General features: G+C 36.0%; 4 protein-coding genes across 4 annotated transcripts; 2 read left to right on the top strand and 2 right to left on the bottom strand.

The window, feature by feature from the left end:
• Window positions 1-868: 868 nt before the first annotated feature.
• LOC143465714 (eukaryotic translation initiation factor 4E-like) lies at window positions 869-4,401 on the bottom strand. The gene is made up of 7 exons (XM_076964160.1): window positions 4,032-4,401; window positions 3,761-3,856; window positions 2,981-3,044; window positions 2,713-2,826; window positions 2,381-2,520; window positions 2,166-2,220; window positions 869-1,934 (listed from the first exon to the last, which is right to left on the bottom strand). The coding sequence occupies exons 1-7, from the start codon at window positions 4,226-4,228 to the stop codon at window positions 1,875-1,877; spliced, it is 726 nt and encodes a 241-aa protein (XP_076820275.1). The 5' UTR covers window positions 4,229-4,401; the 3' UTR covers window positions 869-1,874.
• A 4,109-nt stretch (window positions 4,402-8,510) lies between these two features.
• LOC143465275 (uncharacterized) lies at window positions 8,511-11,988 on the top strand. Its single transcript, XM_076963492.1, has 7 exons — window positions 8,511-8,808; window positions 8,870-9,097; window positions 9,164-9,301; window positions 9,409-9,537; window positions 10,942-11,033; window positions 11,127-11,247; window positions 11,790-11,988. Exons 1-7 carry the CDS (start codon window positions 8,572-8,574, stop codon window positions 11,970-11,972), a joined length of 1,128 nt encoding a protein of 375 aa, XP_076819607.1. The 5' UTR covers window positions 8,511-8,571; the 3' UTR covers window positions 11,973-11,988.
• A 494-nt stretch (window positions 11,989-12,482) lies between these two features.
• On the bottom strand, window positions 12,483-16,148 carry LOC143465706 (erlin-2-B-like). The gene is made up of 10 exons (XM_076964140.1): window positions 15,988-16,148; window positions 15,849-15,871; window positions 15,572-15,699; window positions 15,276-15,463; window positions 14,611-14,743; window positions 14,247-14,338; window positions 14,077-14,166; window positions 13,913-13,992; window positions 13,592-13,771; window positions 12,483-13,510 (listed from the first exon to the last, which is right to left on the bottom strand). The coding sequence occupies exons 1-10, from the start codon at window positions 16,070-16,072 to the stop codon at window positions 13,493-13,495; spliced, it is 1,017 nt and encodes a 338-aa protein (XP_076820255.1). The 5' UTR covers window positions 16,073-16,148; the 3' UTR covers window positions 12,483-13,492.
• A 3,331-nt stretch (window positions 16,149-19,479) lies between these two features.
• LOC143464792 (uncharacterized) lies at window positions 19,480-21,320 on the top strand. Its single transcript, XM_076962783.1, has 3 exons — window positions 19,480-19,782; window positions 20,100-20,351; window positions 20,509-21,320. The coding sequence occupies exons 1-3, from the start codon at window positions 19,539-19,541 to the stop codon at window positions 21,183-21,185; spliced, it is 1,173 nt and encodes a 390-aa protein (XP_076818898.1). The 5' UTR covers window positions 19,480-19,538; the 3' UTR covers window positions 21,186-21,320.
• Window positions 21,321-21,332: the final 12 nt, after the last annotated feature.

The raw sequence follows: 21,332 nt of genomic DNA, 5'->3' as shown, positions 1-21,332 counted from the left end.
CTCTAATGCTATAGCATAGGTTTCCTCACCTGCCATCGATATCCATTAGTTAAGCTTCATGCAGGAGACGCACAGAATCGGAGCACAAACCTACACGTTTTTCTCCCTTACAAAAATTCCACCTAATAGTCCAGTGTTCTCCTACATCAACAAGTAAAGTAGTTTTGATTCTGCCACTACTCTGCCCACTTGGGGATGTCAAACATCGCATCTTATGTGCCGTTAGCAGAGGTGGGCAGCCAGTACTTTGAAACTACCATCGGTAACGGTACTTGGCAAAAAATGTACCGACGTTTCCGGTATTGGGTAATATTTTAAAAGTGTAGTTCGGTACTTTTTGTGTAAAAAAAGCTGCTGCCAATGCAATTTTGGCCGTTATTATGCCCTCGGTAAAGGTTACTCCAGATCAAAACATATGTGACGTTAATCGCTTGCAATTTTACTTGTCATTTCTAGATTAAAAAATCAACAGATGCTGAAATTAGTATTAAGGATTAATTAACGTATTTTTGAAAACATACTTGTTAAAATTTTGGAAGTATCACGTGAAAAGTACCGAGTACAGGGACCGACTGAAATTTCTTGAAAAAAGTACCGACGGTATCAGTACTGAAAAAGTACGGGGTACAGTAATTCGGTAGTACTAGTTTAGTAGCGCGGTAATGCCCACCTATGGTCGTTGAAACACTGCCCAAAATATCATGCCTCCGTTTAGTCAGAGAAACGGGATGGATTTTCTCTTTGGGTGGGTTCTGTGGTTTTAAGTAACCAATCGCCTGAAAATTGCGAATAACCTCTCACTGTGATTAGGAATAGTCAGCTTCCACAAGCCTTTGGTCATTGACCTCACGATAGCAACAATCAATAGTTTACAATGAAACATAGTTTTTCAAACACGTAAACGAAAAATAGTCAGCAAACAACGAAGCAAAAAACGCCTACAGTACTATCCCGAAAAGTACTTCAATTTCATGGATAACCACCAGATGTTGCGCAGATGCACTAATTTTGTCAATAGTGAAGCCTTGTGTAAAGCGTTAGATCAACCAGAAAAAATATGTTCGTCAAACAAGGGTCTATGTAATGTTTGTCGAATTCAATCTTGACAATGGTTTAGATATTGTTATCAGCCAATTTTCAACTTTTCAAGTTAGAAAAATTGCAGTGATGACTGCAGCAACTAAAATGTACAAGCAACGAAACCAAAATATAGTTGAAAATTGTCTGAAGGCCCACTTATTGTTGCAAGGGAATAAATCGATCCAAAAACGCAAAAACTTACCACAAGGGACAAGCAAACCACTGTAACTTAATTAAACAAAACAGCTATTGAAATTAACAACTTTTCACCAAAAAACGTTGTTCACCATTCCCCTTGTCAATCATTTTAAAACAGCTACTATTAAAGTACTTTCATACAATGCGATGATTAAACAAACGTTAAATACCATACAATCCGTAATGGTAACCCAAATTAGGTGCATGCAGCTGGTACAGTTTGTTGCAATGCCAAACTTTTAACTTAATAATTGTATATTAAGTGAGTGTATTACTTCCAGGTTTTCCTTCAAAAAATTAACTTTTGTATCCAAAAGAAGCATCCCAAAAGATAATTATCATCATAAAAACAACGCAATTCGTTGCTAATTTGCTGTACAACTTTCAGTACCACTAGGAAACAAGTGTTTGCATGGTGGGTTAGGCATAACATGGATTGCAAGTTGAATAATGCAGATACACTATGTACAGTTATTGCTTTAAGACTTTGAATAGAATTGCCAATAACAGGGTAACACGTAAATCTGGTCCCAACATTAATAAATTTAAAATTGTTCTTTCATTCGGTCGTTGATTCCAACAGAACAGTCCAAGTATCATACAACGAAGCGATTTTTAACTGTTGATCCAGTTTTGCTTATTGTGTCTTCATGGGCCTGAAGAAAGATTTAAGAACTTAAACTAAAATATTCCTTATGGCAAAAGTTGAATTTAAGTTTAAGTTTAAAACAACTAACACCTGCATGGCATTTTGTGTTAATGGAATGTAAGTCATGTTTCAAGTCGGAGTTTACGCTACAGTATGTTTTTACATTCAAACGCACATGTACTGTGCAGCAGAAGTTTAATTTACAGAATTTACAAATTGTACAGTACCCTGTACGCACCTGAAATCCTATTGTCAATTTCTTTGGCAACGTTAATCGCTTTTTGTAAATGTCCCTGAAAATTAAAATTACAATTTTAAAACTTGGTATAACTGCACACATAACCATACAATAAAATACTACTATAAATGCTGGGACCGGTGAGACATGTTTAATATTTTCTTATCTGTAGCAATATTTTAGTGTTATCGTAACTAAAACACAGCAAAACTCACCCAATATTAATAATGCTATTTTTGCTTTTATAATCCGATGTCCATATTGCCGCCTTATCTCCTTTGTTTCTTATTTGCACGACACCACCGTTAACATAATCTGAGTCTTCACCAAATCCTTCCCCGATTAAACAAAGTAACTGATAGAATACATCGGAAATTTATAAGTTTTTGGCTCTTTCACAAGCATCACAACAGATTTAAATAAAATAAGTTTGTATTGCTGCAAGCTATAGTTGTAGTAGAAAACATACAGTTAAAGATTAAAATATCTGCTGTTTCCCTCAAACCAATTTTAAAAGGTTACTTAAAGTTTTCCAATAATCACTTACTGTTTCCAACCATATTTTATCAAGCTCGCTAGTTCTCTGTTGACGATTCAATTGCAACATCCATCTCCCACCCTTTCGGTTTGCCGGGTCTTCCCACATTGGTTGAATACCATCCTGCATGGATATATTGCATGTTTAAGTGCTACGTTAACATATATTAGCGATACACTGTCACAACACGAGCTTGAATCGAACCATACATATCAAACACACGATTTGTTTTTATATTATTATAGATGGTGAAAATTGCAGACTCTAAAGACATCACCTTAAAAAGATTATAATCGCAGCCGGTCTGTAACTTGCTTGATAGTTGTATGTGGTTGTATAACCTTTAAAATTTCAAAAACAATTACAGTTAGTGATAAACGCCTTTATACAGTAACTTTCATCCAATCTATGATTAACAATTAGTTTAAAAGCTTACAAATAGCAACTTTGTATCAAATAAGCCATGTAACCAGTTAATTTACTTTCATCCACGATCTTAAAACATAATAAATATTGATACTTGTGTTGGTATTATGTAAAACTGTACATTTGTAAATATTAAAGTATAGACCAGACGTGGGCAAACTGCGGCTCGCGAGCCGCATGCGGCTCTCCGGCATGTTTTTTGTGGCTCTTCTAGTCGAATCGTAAAATTCCAAAAAATGTAAAGGCTACCAAGAGTACCGTTTATGAAAGTTTCTGTGTAATTTTTCTTTATTTAGGCCAGCATTTCGTTTATGACGTAACACTAGACATCGATTCCGACATTGTTTTCAGGTATAGATTCTATACTCTATGGCAAAGGTTGTCAAAATGCACCTCACCAACATGTTTTTATGGGTCTTTTAGTTAAAAAGTAATATCCCAAAATGACTACTAATAGTATAATAACCAAATTGACAATCATTACTGATTTTGCGGCTCGCTGGTGTTTATATTTTTCCGCAAGTGACTCTTTCATTGAACAAATTTGCCCACCCCTGGTATAGACAGTACATAATTATTTGCAAAAGTTCACATAATAATATTTCCTAAATATTTTGTTACAAAAACATACGCCCAGAAATCTTCGACTGTGTCAAATTTAGTTACAAGTCGAAGGTTGTCTTCCCATTTTTTGGTTCGATCATTCTTGAAAAACCAAAGTGCCCACCTACAAAACAATTATGCATTAAGTATAAATATAGTACTGCAATGCTTGAGCCTGTGAAAAAAGAAACTTTTAGTTAACAAGCGTTTAACAGTTACACTAGTTTGTTTACTAGTTAAAAAGGAAAGCGTTTTCATTGCTATACATATGCCTGGTGGTAAAGCACATTTATTCTCACTTGTGTTGTAGGGGGTGCTTTATGTATTGCGCAAGATCTTCTGTGGGGTCTGGAACCTTAATTTGCTCCACACAGTCGACATCTTTTATCGCGACTACACTTTTGTTTTCATTTATATCAGTCACGGTTTGATCTTCAGTTGACTTCGATTCAGGATCTTTCACAACTGCTTCTTCTGGCTTGTCCACCTTGGACATGATTGTTAAATAATTGTCTAGCCTTCTTCTTTACAAAGCTCTATCAACTTGACTAGTTTTTTAAACAAAATTAGAGATATGGGAGGTGCAAGTGTTTCTCAAAATTTAAGACAATAGCAAGTCCTCCAGCCTACCACTTAAGTTTCTGTAAAAACTAAAATGCATACAATTATTAAAAAGATTGATTGGTCCCAAGAAAAACTTCAGTAGCAAGGCAAGCACCAAGACATGGTTTTGAGTCCACTTTGTAGAACAAGTGCCAGGAGATTATGACACTTTTTATGCATGAAAACACATGATGTGGATTGTGTACAACATAAGATATGAGAATGGCTAGCATTGGAATAGGAGTGTTGTGTCAACAATAAAACTACTTCATTGTGCATTTGTCACACTCTTGAGTTCAGCACCAGCAATGAATCATACTAACTGCACTGTAAGATGTAGTATATATAATGTTAGGAATAAAATATTGGGAACTGCAGATTATCTATTCAAAGAATAAATACAAGAGCCAAGAAATAAGCAATTTGTTTATAAACTGTAAACATTTCGAGTTTATACGGAACTCGTTTTCAACGCAATACAAACGACCTAGACGAACTGATCTATTACTTGTTGTTGGTACATATTACATATCTCAGTATTCAGTTAGTTGTTAACAAGGTAAATACCAATACTATTACCGCAAAAATAGCACAATGACTGGACATAACTTTAATGCAAAGCACCACTGCATATTGTGGGTTTACCTAGGTGCAGTAAGAAAAAACAGAATCATTTGTTTCGGTAGCCAAGTGGTTAGAGAACTGAGATCGCAATAATGTGACCCGTGTTCGATAACCAGGGCAATATCATTGTAATGCTCTTGGTCAAAGCAATAACGACAGTTGCTCAGACTGTTAATTGATTCTGATAAAAATTCTCAAATTCGAGCAAGACAATATAAAAAATCATGATCATGATACCATATTGTACAAAAACAAACAGATTATTATAAATTTGAATTCTAAATGACCAAATTAAAGTGGTAACCCAGGCTGTACTTTTATGTGGTGGTGGCTGTATTTATTTAACGTTTAAGCACCTAGGATAAAGTGCTTAAACGTTAAATAAAACAGATAAAACCAGCAATTTTTCCTAGACAAAACATTTCCCCAGGAACATCCTTGCCAAATTTTTCCACATTCACACTAAATCACAATAAACAATTGTAATTTGGCGTGAACGTATAAACGTTGGACATGAACGTTAGTGAGTCTTGTGTGGGTGGAGTCAAGCTGGCAACAAACCAGGCAAGTATGATTGTTCAAGCGCCAATTCTGAACACCAGAGGGCAATATAAAAAATAGTTTCCTTATTTACTTGATTGTGAGCTATTTTGTATCATAATTATTGCAGCTTGCAATTGAGGGCTGCTAATATTTTTATCTGGCACTATTTTGTTGATTATTGCACACTTTATCAACATATCTCTTTTATCTTTTCTGTATCAGAAGCACTTTGCCTTTATCACAAAATAGATCAACACATGAAAGATCGAGGTGTAATACCAGTTGATTATGGTGAATATGCGCATAGGTTCTCTCGGTTGCTGAGGCTTACCTTATGTTCAATAGTGTTGGATTTTAGTGGGTGTCTTAGTGTCATGGCAACCAAATTTTGGATTATGCATCCAATATTGAGCTCAATGCATGCCCACTAGGCACCCATTAATTTTTAGGGATGGGTCTTCAGTGCACAATGAGGTTGCCAATGTGACTGATGTTTGGATAATGCCATTGTTTATGGTGTGATCTGTGCCAGGCTATTCTCCACACACAGCATGAAAAGATTGTATTAAGAGATGTATTTGGAAACAAATCAAGCAATTGTGACCAGACCATTGGAAAGAAAGAGGTTTTATGAAATGTTAGACTTAAAAAAAATTTGAAATTTTTTGAAGAGTATTCATTTTTACATAGACACCCAATTACATTCGCTAAATACAGTTAAGGGTATTCACTGTTGAAGAATGGCTTATAAACAAGGGTTTGAAGTCGGCTTACAAACAAGGGCAGCTTATATTAACTTTTTAGCACAGTATATTAATGCGGCTTAGAATCGATGCCAGATTACAATTGAGCCAATATGGTATGTTCAAGTGATTTCAAACATACCCTGACAAGCTTATTGAAACTATCTTTTTCTTAATTTTACCAACCAAAGACACTCTCCTTGTCAACATCTAAATAGAATGAGGGAAAGGTGCTACTCCAAAATTTGCACCTATGCATGCATAACTTTTTGTGAAAAACTGCTACACTAATTTTGTTTTTAAAGCCATTGTTTTCATTAGCATCTTAATCAGTCATTTTTGTTGTTTTCAGTACATGAAATGCATGTAGACTCTGTACTTCAAGTCATATAAGTGCAAACATGTGTTAGGCACTTAGAATGTGGTTGTTTTACAAGTGAACATTTATTATGTTAAGTAAAGCACTTTAGCGGCATGTGGAAAATTCTGATTTAGAGCATGATTTCTTTGGTTTTAAAGTTATTTTACTGTAGTATAAAATTTGAAATTTTGCATTTGTATAAAGCAATTCTAAAATATTTGCAACAGGTAAGTATGTAAGTATTCGACAATGTATCATCTCTAGCTTAGATGTTAGGTATGCAGTTTGTTATCATACATCTTATTGAGTAACATCATTATGGTCATCAACAAAGCCAGATGTATGAATATATCATGTGAAAGCGTAGGTCTACAAGAACAAGCTCCAAAATTAAATGCTTTAGCACAGGGGTGGGCAAACTACGGCCCGCGGGCCGCATGCGGCCCGCCGGCACTTGCAGAAACTCCTACTCATCACTTATTGTTTTAATTAAACAGGTTAGAATTAGATGACAAAATATTATTCCCTTTACAAGTGTGTTTTTCTCTTCACTTTCAGTGCGTAATCACACACACGTCAGTCGCGCATGTATTGCAACATGCTTTCAGCAACTAGCCGTACACTTCTCACGCTTTGTTTGATTCAATTGTTTGATCATAAAATACAAATACGGTAGCGGCTACCGTAGGCCTTTGTGATGAAGATTGCGTAGCTTTAAACGTAACTGAGTATGAAATGCAAAAATTGTGTTTAATATGAATATGCGTTTATTTACACACCGGGTAAATTTTCCTACTTTGTAATGAGAGTGTGCGGCCCGCCGGCTGCAAAATTTTTTCTAATGCGGCCCTCAGTACAAAAAGTTTGCCCACCCCTGCTTTAGCACTAACTGATAAAACTATGAAATTAACTGAATATACACTAGGCCTATATATAGTTTTAAAGTTAATCTGGAAATGATTCTAGCCTAAAGCAACAGACTATAAAAAAATCCCACCATTCTACTTTGCGATTGGCCCATCCCTACAAATCTATAACTGGAAAGTTTGGCATTTTTGGAAAAGAAATGAAGAGTACAAAGACAGAAATATACAAATTTTGGGTCTAGTATACAAGTGCACAACCAGATGACATCACTATTTGAGTAGCTGGCATTTAGTATATAGAGATATCCTGTGGCCGTGCACTTGTATACTAGACCCCAGATTTTAGCCTGACAGCGTTCAGTAACGCTTCAATTGTTTTTTATTCATAAGAACTTGGTGTGAAGATTAAAAAGTTTGGCATACTCACGTCAATGAATTTTATTAGTGCAAGTGCCACACATTCCATTGTTGCCTAGGCCTTCGAGGTAGCGTTTTCGATTCTATCCTAGGCTAACTAGTCCTTATATTCAATAAATTATAACCAAGCTAGCGGTACCTTGTGCAAAATAATTAATCGCATAAAAATCATGCTTTCATGACAAGGATAGCAACTAGTCTAACTTCTTGCCTTTGTCATGCAGATTCGTAGCCTTATGGCTACCATACATCAGTTAGTCAGCAGGCTATAGCAAAAAACCGTGTCTGACAATGCTTTGGCCAAGAACAAATTATATTTCCTGCATAAATACTGTTCCTCACCAAGCTTATGTTTTTGTACACTTGGCGTAAAGTAAAATATGAAAACTAGGTTGTTTCTTATTAACACAATGGTTCGCGACGTTGAAGTTTAAAAAACTAACAAAAAGTGTCCTAGCACGTGGCTACGAGTAAATTACTTAAGGCGAAACATGGGTTTCTACATTACTCGTGCGTGTTGAGTCACGTGACCCGGCATGTCAATGTGTCGTCATAGTCTCTTTTGACCAAATAAATAAGTTTTTTCAAGATAGTATTTTTTAAAATATTAATTTAGAAAAAACATTTATATTTGCACAATATTAGGGCGTGCTTTTTTTATTACTTTAAGAGATTTTTCATAATGGCTAAACCTGGAATTTGTCCGCCATCAACCAACTGGTCCACCTCATTAGCGGTGGGATATACTCCAAAAACTGCGGCTTGGATTACAGCAAAAAAAGATTCATGTTATGCTAACCCTAAAGCTGGTGTAAGTTTATCAAAAGTACATTCACACATGAGGCAATTACGGGTTGTTGTTATAACTCTACATGAAAAGGCGGACCTTATCAATAAAGAAATCAAATTACTAACCAAGGTAAGATTTTCGTGTCAAATATCTTTGGCTAGATACATTTTTAAACTCTTATATTATGTAGATAAAAAAAGGAATAGCAAGATGCCTTCACGACATAAACAATGAATTGAGCTCCAAACGCACAGATGCCATGATAAAGCGTCCACGATTTGTAAAAAACAGAATGCGTGAGACTTTGGCGTCGTTCCGAGAGCGAAATGACGACGTCGTGCGAATGGATAGAAAACAAATGTTACACGCGCAAAGAAATCTTAGAAATCAGTACAGTTTGGTGCGAGAAGAGCTCCAGGTACAAAATGAGGTTTACTGGTCGACAAGTTGCTGACACAGTAAAGTTTTCAATCTTTTTTTTCAGAAACTTGCCATCATACAAAAGCAAATCACATATACCATACTAGAACGATCTCGCATATTGAATATGTTTCCGGACATCATCGCGGCATCAATGAAGTATCGAGATGACATGGAGGATATGCAACGTCGAAAAGATTACGTAAGCGATTTAATTTTCACACTTTGCGTCAGATACCAAATTACTGATCTTTAAACAAGCTTTGAAAAGGCGAATGATTTCTTTTCCAATGATGTACGGTATTATAGCAACACATGTTTCAATACGTGTCAAGCAGACCAGGTCTGTACAAAGCTAACTGTACAAAAGAAGAACGAAGAAGGCCAAGTCAGCCCCGTCACAAGACACAACAGCGTGCAAAGAGCGCTAGACCTCAGGTATTTTTCTGTTTCACACTACTGGTCATCGAAACCACAAATGAGCTTAAATACTGTAATAAGCTTTTTGCTAAGATGTTGAGTTATTGATACATATTGCAAAAATTTATGCAATCGCCTTGCTATAGAGCAGTGTTTCTCAACCGCGAGTTCGCGGACTCATTTGAGTCCGCGTAAGGTTTTTGTGAGTCCGCAAGCCCATTAATTTACCGTAGGCCTATATAATTAGGCATAGGTCATAATTTTCGCGACGGTTCTTCGCCTCAAAAAGTAGGTGTCGCAAGAGATACCTTGGCGTGTTGGATAATTTTGGTAATTACGACATCCATTTGTTGGTAATTTAAAATAGTCTGATTAAGAGCCTTGCTTATTTCTTATGTTACGCTAGTGGCAATCCAATTCCTTAATTCTTTTGTTCTATTCTCCTTCTTCCAACTCCTGGCGAGCAAATCACTTCCTTTTTTCTCTTTTTTAAAAGGAGTTCCCAAATGTCAGAGCTTTTTTTGTTTCTTTCCTTCTCTCGCAATGCAATTTCGCCTGCGCATGGCCACTTTTTGAAAGAACAGAAACATGAACTTGTTGATCGCTTTAGCGATGACAAATGGATTGCCAAATTGCTTTTCTTTGTTAATTTTTTCATCCTTGTGAACCAATGGAATGGCTCTATGCATGGAAAAGACAAAACTATTTTAGATGTAAGAGAAAGCATTGATGCGTTTAAAGTTAAAATAAAATTGTGGATACATCGAATGGAAAGTGGGAAGATGACTGCTTTTCCAGCGTTGAACTTATTTTTTGAGGAGAAAAATATTGAGTTGCGCGGTATTTGTCGAATGTTTCTGGAGCACCTCAATACATTTGTTTTTGAGCTGGACTGATATATTCCTTACCTAAATTAAAACAAGATATTTAACTGGGTACGAAGTCCTTTTGAGGTGTCAGCATTAGAGGTGCATTCAGAAATAGACTGCATTTCTGAACAGTTGATTGAACTGCAAGGTCGACAGATGTGGAGAGACAAGTTGAAAACTGTTTCTCTGACTAAATTTTGGGCGAATGTTCTATCAAAGGAACCTAACCTTTCTGACCTCTACAAATAAGCAGCAATAGCTCTTTTTGCGTTTTCCGACTACATAGCCTACTTGTGTGAAGCAGGATTTTCAACTTTAGCTATGCTTAAAACCAAGTGCCGGAACCAACTTCAACTAACTTATTTTTTATTCTTATTACCTGAGTCCGCGAATACTTGTGCTAATGGGAAAATAGTCCGTGGGCCAAAAAGGTTGAGAAACACTGCTATAGAGTATAAGTTAGACTATAGAGGCTCGCTATAGAGCGATACTAATAAATTTTCCCTGTTTAAATTGCCGGGTTTGTAATAACTTATTAAATGTTTGAGTGCAGCGTCCCACAGCGGAAACAATTGCTGTACCGACAGTGAAATCGGAAGTTGCCCTAATGAAACAGCCAAAAATTGCCGAAGGAAACCAAGCAAAGTAAGACGACTTGTACATACGAGATCGTGTGTTGTGCGTCATTTGCAAACACGGTTCGTTCCCTGTCAAATCTCTTTGGTAATTTTGTTTCAGCATGCGAATGCCAAAGCAAGCTTGGGGAAAGGATGAAGACCACTGCTTATGCGAAATTAATGTTGGTGCCTTTACAGCAATGACGTCAGAATGTCACGAGGTTATTATGTCAGTGGAAGAGGTAAAGCATTAGTTACAAACGCTTTTTCCGTAGCTTTTAACCTTTGTCTAATTTTGATAATAATTTCTATTGACAGCAAATAGGTTACACGTTATTTAGTAAGCCTAAACAAGAAACTTCATTCAAGCATATAAAAAATAAAAAGACGAATTTGTTAAAATTTTTATTATATTTTTAAACTTATATAAATTTACTTTATTTTTTTATAAAGTAGCCTAAATAGAAATTAGTTCAATTAAAAATTCTTAATCCTTTTACACATTTTTGAATCATGATTTTTACAACAGGATGCAAGGAATTTAACAGGTGGTTCACTTGAACTGTTAATAAGTAGCTCTGTAACTAAATATAAGTAACCACAAAACCGGTAACTAAAGCCTAAAGTTTTGAATAAGTAACTGAACAAATTCAAAAGCCGGTAACCAAATTCATATCGGTCTTTCAAACGAAAAATTAAAATTTGTGTACACGTCATAACCAGTCTAAACGCAGCCTACGCTTTTTCTAGAAATAGCCTTCTCAAACTAATTTTTTTTGCATAGTCCTATCGTGCATCTCGAGTTCTTCGCAAGACACTCCTAGAAGTGGTGGAGGAGAGTCTTCTTGTTCCATCATCCAGTAAGGAAGCAGAAAAACTGAAAACTTCTCAACATGGGAGATTTTACGGAAATGCATGCGGAGGAAAATGTCCGAAGAAACGGAATATCGCTAAGTGGTTCATGTAATAAATAATTCAAGCAGACATAATTTGTGTATAATGACCACATCGCATACGTTTTTATCTCAGATTAGTGGGATAGGCCAGTTTTAAAAGACAAAGCTGTTGGTTGTAACGGGGGTTGCATTGCAATTGACATCAGTGGTTGAATCAGGAAAGTTTTTTGCGTGATTGCTACATCTTTTCGTATAGGTATATAGTTTGTGATTGGTTAGGCAAAGTGCTGTAGTCAGCCTATTTGAAAATTTTTATTTTCCGGCCGACATTTATAATGTACGGTAGAATAAAACCTTATTGCTCAAATAATCATAGGCAAAATAATTAAAACTCCGTAATAAGAATCCAAATTGAAATATTTGTGCAATACTTCGCCTCTACAGTATAATTAAGACTAATCTAAACTCTTAAAATTGACTGAAAATTACTGAATTGTAGACAAACGTTTGTCTTTAATCTGCTGTCTCTTACGGTGAGGTTATTTTGGTGTAGTTATATTTACCTGTTCTCTACATGGGAAGACATTAGCTTAAGTTTAATTGTCGTTATCATTGGAAAACTAACACACAGCCGACGAGGTTTTCACAAGAACTGCACATATTTACTTGTGGCAGACAAACATATCATCTCCAGTAAGGAACATAATATGAAGATTGCATGAACATCGCAAGTGACAATAAATGCGGTACGGCTTTACAAAATTCTTACACAAAACATTAAATGCTATCAGGGTAACTTATCCAAGCAATGATATTAATAAAATACAGCTACTGATTGTAGAACTAAGTTAACCAAATTTAAATAAAATTAACATACGGCAAACTCAAAATTTAACTGGCTCATATTAATATGAAATGATGTTGCGCAGTAAGAGGTTGCCTGAAATACAAATTACTCACAATCTCAGTGGCTTGCATAAGTATTACAAAATCTAATTGGTCTTAACAATGGTTTAAAAAAGCTACAAGAGTAAGACAGCAATAGAATGATATTATACAGCCATTGGTCAACATAATGTTCAATGAATTTCATCACAGAAGAGTTTCAAGCAAAAAAGCAACATGAAACAGAGAAATGAATATCAAGTACTTTTAACAAACTCCACAATACATACGTGCAATTTATATTTTAAAATTTGAAAATGGTGTATTTTGAAAAAATCGTCCATATTAATATCATATTGGAAAATACACATGGCAACGAAAAACTTAAATTCAAAAGACTTAGATATCTAATTCTATCTTCTACTTATCAGTAAATCAAACTTTTATGTAATAGTTACTGATGTAAATCATTAATCAGTCGTACAAATATAGTATTATTTAGATATACTGTATACTGTAGCCAGCAAAATTATATAATAGGTTGCTAAAGCACCATAAAACAGAAATAGTAGAAAGGTTTTTACTTCAAGTATAGCCGAGACGATACGTAATATTTAATATTGGTTTGGTTTCAAACAGGATAATGCTCTGATTTCAATAAACTAAACTTTAGCTAGAATTAACACAGCTTCTCATCTGTTAATTTTCATAATTCGATACCATCCTAGATAAAAAATATAAATACAGAGTTAATTCTTAAAAATGATAATATCAAAAGATACTAAAGCGAAAGGATTGTATTTACCAGCTTGAACGACATTTTATCTGACTGCTGTGCATTCGCAGATTGTGTGACAGTGTCTTTAGGATCGACTTTAAACGTATCCAAGAACATCTGAGGAATGTTAGGTCCGTAGTATATTTTTGCCGTTTGACCAAGGGACTCAATTCGTCGAAGTTCCAGATACTGCGGTGTTAGCTTGATCTGAAGATGATGTGAACAGAAAATATTCAGTAATTTCCCAAATTGAAATGCCACAAAAGGACGATGATCCATTTTTCAAAAAAAAAAACATCAAATAAAATTGCAGTAATACAAATGAATGTTGATATTATGTAAACACACAGCATTCGCTTCAGCTTCTTTAGAAGCTTTGTAACAGTCTGCATCTGTTCTGGCCTTCATTCGGGCAAGATGAGAAGTATCTGTAAAAGGTTGCTTATATGATGACCGTTAAACAAGTTTGGACAAAGCTGAATCTAAAACTTCTATAGCCAAAGTAAGAAAACCTTCAATTTCAGAAATTCGTTTTTGGGTTTCTTTTTCCATGACTTTTTGCTCATACTGAATTTTGGCAACTTGGGCTACTTTTTCCGCCTCTGGAAAAAATAAACATAAATGTAGAAGAAAGACATGTCCGACTTCTCAGAAAATGTCGGAAATGAAAGTAAAAATTTACCAATGACTGCTTTCTTTCTTTCAGTTTCTGCTTCTTTTTCAACAACTTTTTGCTTTTCGTTGACAATCAGTAATCTTGTTTTCTCAGCTTCCCTAAAAATCATCAAAATGTAAATGATAGTTAAATATAAAACTTTACATACCATCTAAAGAAAGTCTTTGCACAACTTGTGTTAATTTGTGACAAATCACAAAAATTTGCAAATTCAATTAAGCATTCATTTAATACATTGTTAAGTATTAGTATCGGAAACACATATCTACAGAAAGTTGACGGCAAATAGGTAACTAGCTTCACTGACAAATCAGTATACTGACTATTGACTACTGATACTGTAATGCGTAGAGTGTTCTTTAGCACACACATAAGTTCATAATTCTTTCGAATCATCTCTGGAATCTTAGGCTTTGTGACACGAACGGCTTGAACAAAGAGTCCTGGAGCCATTTCTGTTAAATCAACTTGAAGTGCCTTCTTCAAATTCTCATCTATTCGATCTGCAAGTTTATAAAAACGAATTAGATTTAGATATCACATTGGACAATGCTATAGCTATAACAGTTCAATACATGAAGTGAAAATGCGTAACTCAACTTGACTTAAGTCAAAACGTCAGATTACTCAAAAATGTTTTTCTGATCTCCACGGCATAATGGCACCCAATATCAAAAAATGTCCCAAATGCCCACTTTGTTATTGTAACGTAATTAACATCATGATCAGCTTTGTTGATACGTTAATTTTGACAAGTGATTTCTTCACCGATTAGATGAAAAAACTTGAATGTGAACATAATTTAATGGCGCGCCTCTTTAACTAAGTGAAATTAAATTTATCAGAAAAGCTATACAATAAATATGATGGTTTACTGATCACGAAGGTAGATGCTATCACTCGCTCTGAGCTTTGGATATTGGATAACCCAGAGTGGTTCTTCAACTTTGAGTTAATACGTTTCTACTGCATATTCAAAAATGACAAATTCGAAATTGATGCTCAAACAAAGAATACCAGAATTAGAAAACTCACCAAACTTTGCGATATAAACTTCTTGCAAAGTATGAACCGAACAAAATTGGTTAAGCTCATGATGAACTTTGTTGAAGATTAGAGTTCTGTCATAATCTGCTGTGTAATTGTGAACAATTTCATACACAGCAGCACTTGATAAAATATTCACAACTTCAATTTGATCGAAGTAAATCATAACACCTCCACTGCAAAAAACACATAAACCAAAAATGACTACAAAACTATATGAAAGCTGCTAACACAGAAAATTGTATGAAAGTTCCAAGATATACAGCACTACAATTTATATGTACCTGGTACCACATGGAACATTTTTGACTCTATCAGTTTGCAGTGTAGTTTGCACGGTACGGAACGATGTGATAAAAGGCAACATCAGGTGATAGCCTGGTCCAGCAGTAGTTTGTAAAAGAGCACCACCCTAAAATCATTTATAGTGAAGGACTATATATACTTCATAAACTGAAATATAAAACTGAGCATAACTATTTTGTAGTACAGACCTATATTTACATTATGCATATACAGGTAGGCAACAATTGCAAACACTAATATTTACTAATCACTTACCCGGTAGTAAACTGCAATGTGTCCTACACAGCAAAATATATTTTAGACTGCTAAGATTAAAATTTTTTAATTACAAGCAGCAGCCCAATACGTACTATATCAAAGAATTAATTAGGATAACCAGCTATAATACACATACCTTCATCGACCTTGTGCAAAGCAAAATTGACCATGATTCCAAACCCAGCAATAGATATTGCTACAAGAGCAGCAACGTTTGGCATGTTGTCAGCTTGAGGTGAGGGATTCAAACAGTCAACAACATATATATATATATATACTGATATAATAACTAATCAAGTTTCTAGTTGATAATGAACAAAAATTGAATAAATTTCAATAAAACTATATATATACGATGAAAAATCTTTGTTACTTGGCCCATATGCTCATACTGCCATATCAGTCAGATTGGAAAACAGACAACAACAAGAGTTTTCAATGAGAAATCATACATGTAACAGGCTTAAATTTTAACTGGACAACGTACATTGCTACATGAACTCTTTTTTGCTGGCTGCATCCATTTAATTGGCAAAAAATTAAGTTTGTTTTTAAAGTGTTTTTTCTCCACCTTTTACTAGTTCTTGGGATAATTGAAGAATTAATTACCAGCAATGACGATCTTACCTACAAGCAATTTCATTGCCTCATTTCAAATATCAAAACGACTCGTTTCTTAACTACAGCCAAAAGTTAAAATGAAACCCAGCAAAATTGAACTATTAGCAATTTGGGTTGTATTTTAAAATTGGGGAGTCAACTTGGCTTTCTGCCTATACAAACTTTAAATTACAAGGTAAATAAGGCCTCTCTCAGAAAATTCAAAATGACAATAATCGGTGAAATAATAGTAACTTTGTTATATGTTCATTTAAAAGAGTAGGCCCAGGAACAATTTATTAATACATTGAATTTCAATGACTAAAGTCACCAGTCTGTACTCTGCAAGAAATTAAAAGGAAAAATATACGTAACCTATACAACTTCAATTAACTTGATTTTATCCACTGAATTTCGGGACACACAACGTATGCACAATCGAGTATAATGCAGAACTTTAAATCAACCTCGTTCAAAGTTACACAAGCATGGCATAATGATCTTTATTCTTGAACTGAAAAAAGTCTTTGCATAACTCAACCCCGGTTACTGAAATAGACTCTGTGCAAGTTCCGATTGCCAGCCTTATTCTTAGTTTAATGAATGGAGCCGATTGGAAAGGCGTTGTCTTCCACTTGCAACTGTGTAAACATGTTTCTTTTCTTCTGACAAAATTTCATGACACCACGCCAGAAAAAGAGAAAAGCTAAAGCTAATACCAATATGATATCTATGCCAGTGGCATAACGACATTTGCTCATTGGCCACGTCAGATATCTCCAGTGCATCATACAAGTTGTCCTAACAGGCCAGGTCAAAGGCACTACAGCGATATTGCGGAACTGGCTGACTGGGTATTGTGTTGCCGTATCTATAATACGTAATGAAATACCTATAATATAAAATATAGAGCAAAACGGGTTTTGTACCAGAAAATTGAGACAGAACCCAATTTCTGTATCATAGAAATTTTCCAGTCTGCCAGTACAGTAGGGCCGTAACGAACATGGAACACGAACTGTATTTAATTCAAAGCCAACTTTCGAACCAGTCGGTTACGGAGCCGACATAGGCTAGTTCAGCACGACGGGAAGATCTCCGGTGTTCATTTATTTCGATCTCTGACCAGTGGAGTACTGGAGTTCCTAATGCCCTATACCGGAAAGTTTGCTTTCAGTGGGCTGGATGATTAATTACTGGCGCAGAGGGCAACTTTCGGCTCCGGAGAAATCCGGCGCATCGTGCAAACTTTCCAGTGGGGCCTATTTATAATAGTTTCAACTTTCAAGTGAGATCGGAGATCTTCTAATCCATGCTTGTCAAACTCCCGGCACGCGGGCCACATCCGGGCCGCTTTACAATAAAACTTGGCCCGCAATGCTATTTTATACATTGAACTATTTCCGGCCCGCGAGATCATTGTACAGTATAACTTACTTTTTTTATGCAAGAAACAAGATTATAACAAATCGCACAATGCAGCAGCACAACAGTTGCCCCATCATACGATAGAAAAAATCGATTTATTCTAACGCTCGTAATCTGGACTGCTTTTTTCTTTATTGTTTGTTAGTTCTTTAATGCTTTTGCAAGAAGATGAATGAAACATAATGATGTAAGAGAAGAATAACTTAATTAAAAATAGCCCAGTCAAAAATCGTCACAAAAATCAAAACTTTATTTCGTTGGTATTGTTTCGCTGCCTGTTCCAAATCATGTACTCGTGTCACGAAACGTTCAATCAAATTTTATCCTTACGGCCCGAGGCGTTAAATAAGTTTTGAGTTTTGGCCCCTGGTGCGATTGAGTTTGACACCCCTGTAATCTAATCTGAAAGCAAAATCCAAAAGAGATTTGCTAACGCATCGACATCGCGCTATCGACAAATTACTACAGCTACAACCGCTACAATCTACTTTTTATGCTACAAAATACAAGTACTAAATATAATTTTGTACTTAAAAGCATAGGTTATTATGGCCTCGAATACAAATTTTCCAAAGAAAATTAGAGTAAAAAACTACATCAAATTTTTATACTTTTCACTGAAAAAGAAATACCAATAGCAGCTGTACACGTAAACCAACAGTATAAGTCTACGTCACTCATCACATGTCGGCTGGTCGTTTGAAAGAATCACGTGCGATGCAGATGATGACATCCATGGAAAATTGACTTGTAAAACTCATACAATTTGAAATCTTAAACAGTAAGAAAACTGATATTTTAAAAACACAGTGAACATGTGCAAAACCTGAAGAAACGCTTTGGATTTAGATTTTTTGATCTTGATAACGTAGTGGCAGCTGGGGCAAGCGACTAAACGGACTCACTGTAGCCGTACCTCGTTAAAAGTCGAAATGAATAAAACATTACATCAACACTTCCCTCAAGAGTGAAATGTGAAAATGTATTTTAGGTTCGATAATAGGTCATTATAGTTTATTACTGTACACTTTACGTCAGCCCAGTTACTGATGGAAATTACCAGTAGTTGTGCGACTCCATTGCGTCATTAACTGCTGATAGAAGCATTTGAGCAAATACTCGAATAAAAAAAAATACAGTCACAACAGGGAAATATATCAAGTCGTGAAATAAAAATAGTTACGGTCGATTCCAGAAAGTGCTAAAGTTGCTTTGAAGTGCTGGGGTACTTCGCTATACGTCATATAATTACCCCCCAGAATAGGATTTGCTACAGCACTTGTTTTGCAACAAGAGGTTTGTGACGCAGAATACTCTCCGGGATCGATAACTAAAGTAACTTAGATCCGCCTTTCCAAACTCTATAAATAATCATGTTGTGACAAATCTGGTACCATTAGTCGTGGTAGGCAATCAAGGTTCAATCTGCTTGGCTTACTTGAAACAATGCATCCGAGTTTGCAGGCTTGCTTTATTAGGCTTCCGTTATATTATTAACCTTAATACGGTATAAATAATAGTTCTGTTTCAGATTGCGTAATGGTTTGATGACCTTGCATCTTATATATGACTTTATTATGGTATTTTTTATTAAAAGGCAGCAAATAATAAGGTATCACTGAGTAAAAGTTTTGTAAGCCAGTGTAACTTTCAACAAAAATGTTACTCGGTAGAGGAACTGTCGCCTTTGCAATATTTTTAGCACTTTTTGTTACATTTACGGCATCAACTGAAGCATGCACCTTAATGACGTCACCAAATTCGTTCAACTTGGGGGATTTTCTCAATTTGTTTATCGGAGACGATTGCGAACAGCCAAATTTGAAATTTGACAAGAAGTCGGAAAGGTGGGTAGAGGAATGCCCAGATGTCAGTGGATGCCAGTTCGGAAGTGACGACGGAGGTAAGTAGACCTACAGTCACCTTCTTATTCACTACATAAAATGTCCTATAGTCTTAGACAATATAAAAACCTTAAAATTTTAACCAACCATTTGTTTACATTTTGCGCGTTCCGGTTTTTGTGTGAAAAAAGGGCGACAAGCGAATACCCCTTAAAAGGAGTGCGCTCGTGGGACAAGTCCTTTTACATTGAAAAAAGAGAGGCCGCTCCTAAAAAAAGAGCGCGCGCTCGTACTCGTGCATCTCTGCATGTAGACTCTTCAAGAAAGCACAGTATATGATTTTGTTTAGTCTCAATTGCAACTAATTGTGCTACAGATGATGACGTATGTGCATCTTGTCTTCTTGGGCCGGAAGAAGAATGCGGAGATTGGCTTGGAAAGTGCGGAGACGGATTGTTGTGTAATTACGGATCTGTTTTTGCTTGCACTGGAAAGTGTGTTTTGGAGGCAGATTTCAATTCTCGCGAGGAAGGAGAAAAATGCGGCTCCTTCGACGGCCAGTGCGCTAACGACCTCAAGTGCCGGGTTGATTCTGACCCTTTCGCTTTCTTCACTGGTGGAGAGTCAGGTATTGGCGATTGTGGATTGCTTTATTCAATCACATTTCACCCTACCGACCAGAAATGATTTGCGTTGATTGAAAAGTGAAAACTATGTTAAAAAGAAATATCTGTGATAAAAAGCATATATAGGTTTTCAGACGCCCGCATATCTTGCATTTGCAGGCGTGTGCGTAACAGTAGAACAATTTAACTCGCGTGATCTCGGTCAAACCTGTGGTGAGAGTGCTGGAACGTGCAGGGAAGGTCTGGAATGTCAACCGGGCTTCTGTCCATGGGAGCAACCAACTTGTCAATCACCGCGGCATGACAAACCAGAAGAGGTTGACCCTGTGCCTGGGATGTTGGAAAAATTATTTTCGCTAAAAAAGAATCCGGAGAAGGCTGAGAATCGGACCGAACATGATCAGGTGGTGGATGAGCTGATGCCAGATTTCATCCTGGAAGAAATGGCCATCTTGGAGAAGATTCTCGATTCCGAAATCGGCAAGCTGAACGAAACGACTCCAGGCGAAACTATTGAGATTGTCGAAATTTCAGAAAATGGCGACAAGCCTTTCGTGGTTACCATGGAACTGATGAATGACGTCCCCGATGAAATGAATTCAAAGAGTGATGATGACAATGAAGACGAAGAAAATACATCAGATGATCTTCAAAGCGACGCAAACCAAAACGAAAACAAGATAACTCTTGTAGATATTGCGCCGGATGCTGACGTCATTGCAGATGACATGTCAAGTACGTCACAAAACAAGGAACCGTACGTCATAACCCTGATGGATCGAGACTTCAAAGAATCTGACGATTTCCTGCAAGTGTTTGACCACATGTCAAAGTGAAAAAATTTAATGAAGTGTATGTTGTCGCTATGCAGACTGAGGTGAAATAAATCTTTGTATATATGGAAAATCGGCGGAGACTTTTACAGCGCAATCTTTGTGATTTGTCGTCTGTAAATTTTTAAACATTTTACATCCGGTGTAAAG

Source organism: Clavelina lepadiformis, chromosome 7 (genome assembly GCF_947623445.1).
Source record: "Clavelina lepadiformis chromosome 7, kaClaLepa1.1, whole genome shotgun sequence".
Taxonomy (NCBI): Eukaryota; Metazoa; Chordata; class Ascidiacea; order Aplousobranchia; family Clavelinidae; genus Clavelina; species Clavelina lepadiformis.
Note: the sequence above shows the minus strand (reverse complement) of the source record. Positions and strands in the feature narration are given on the sequence as shown.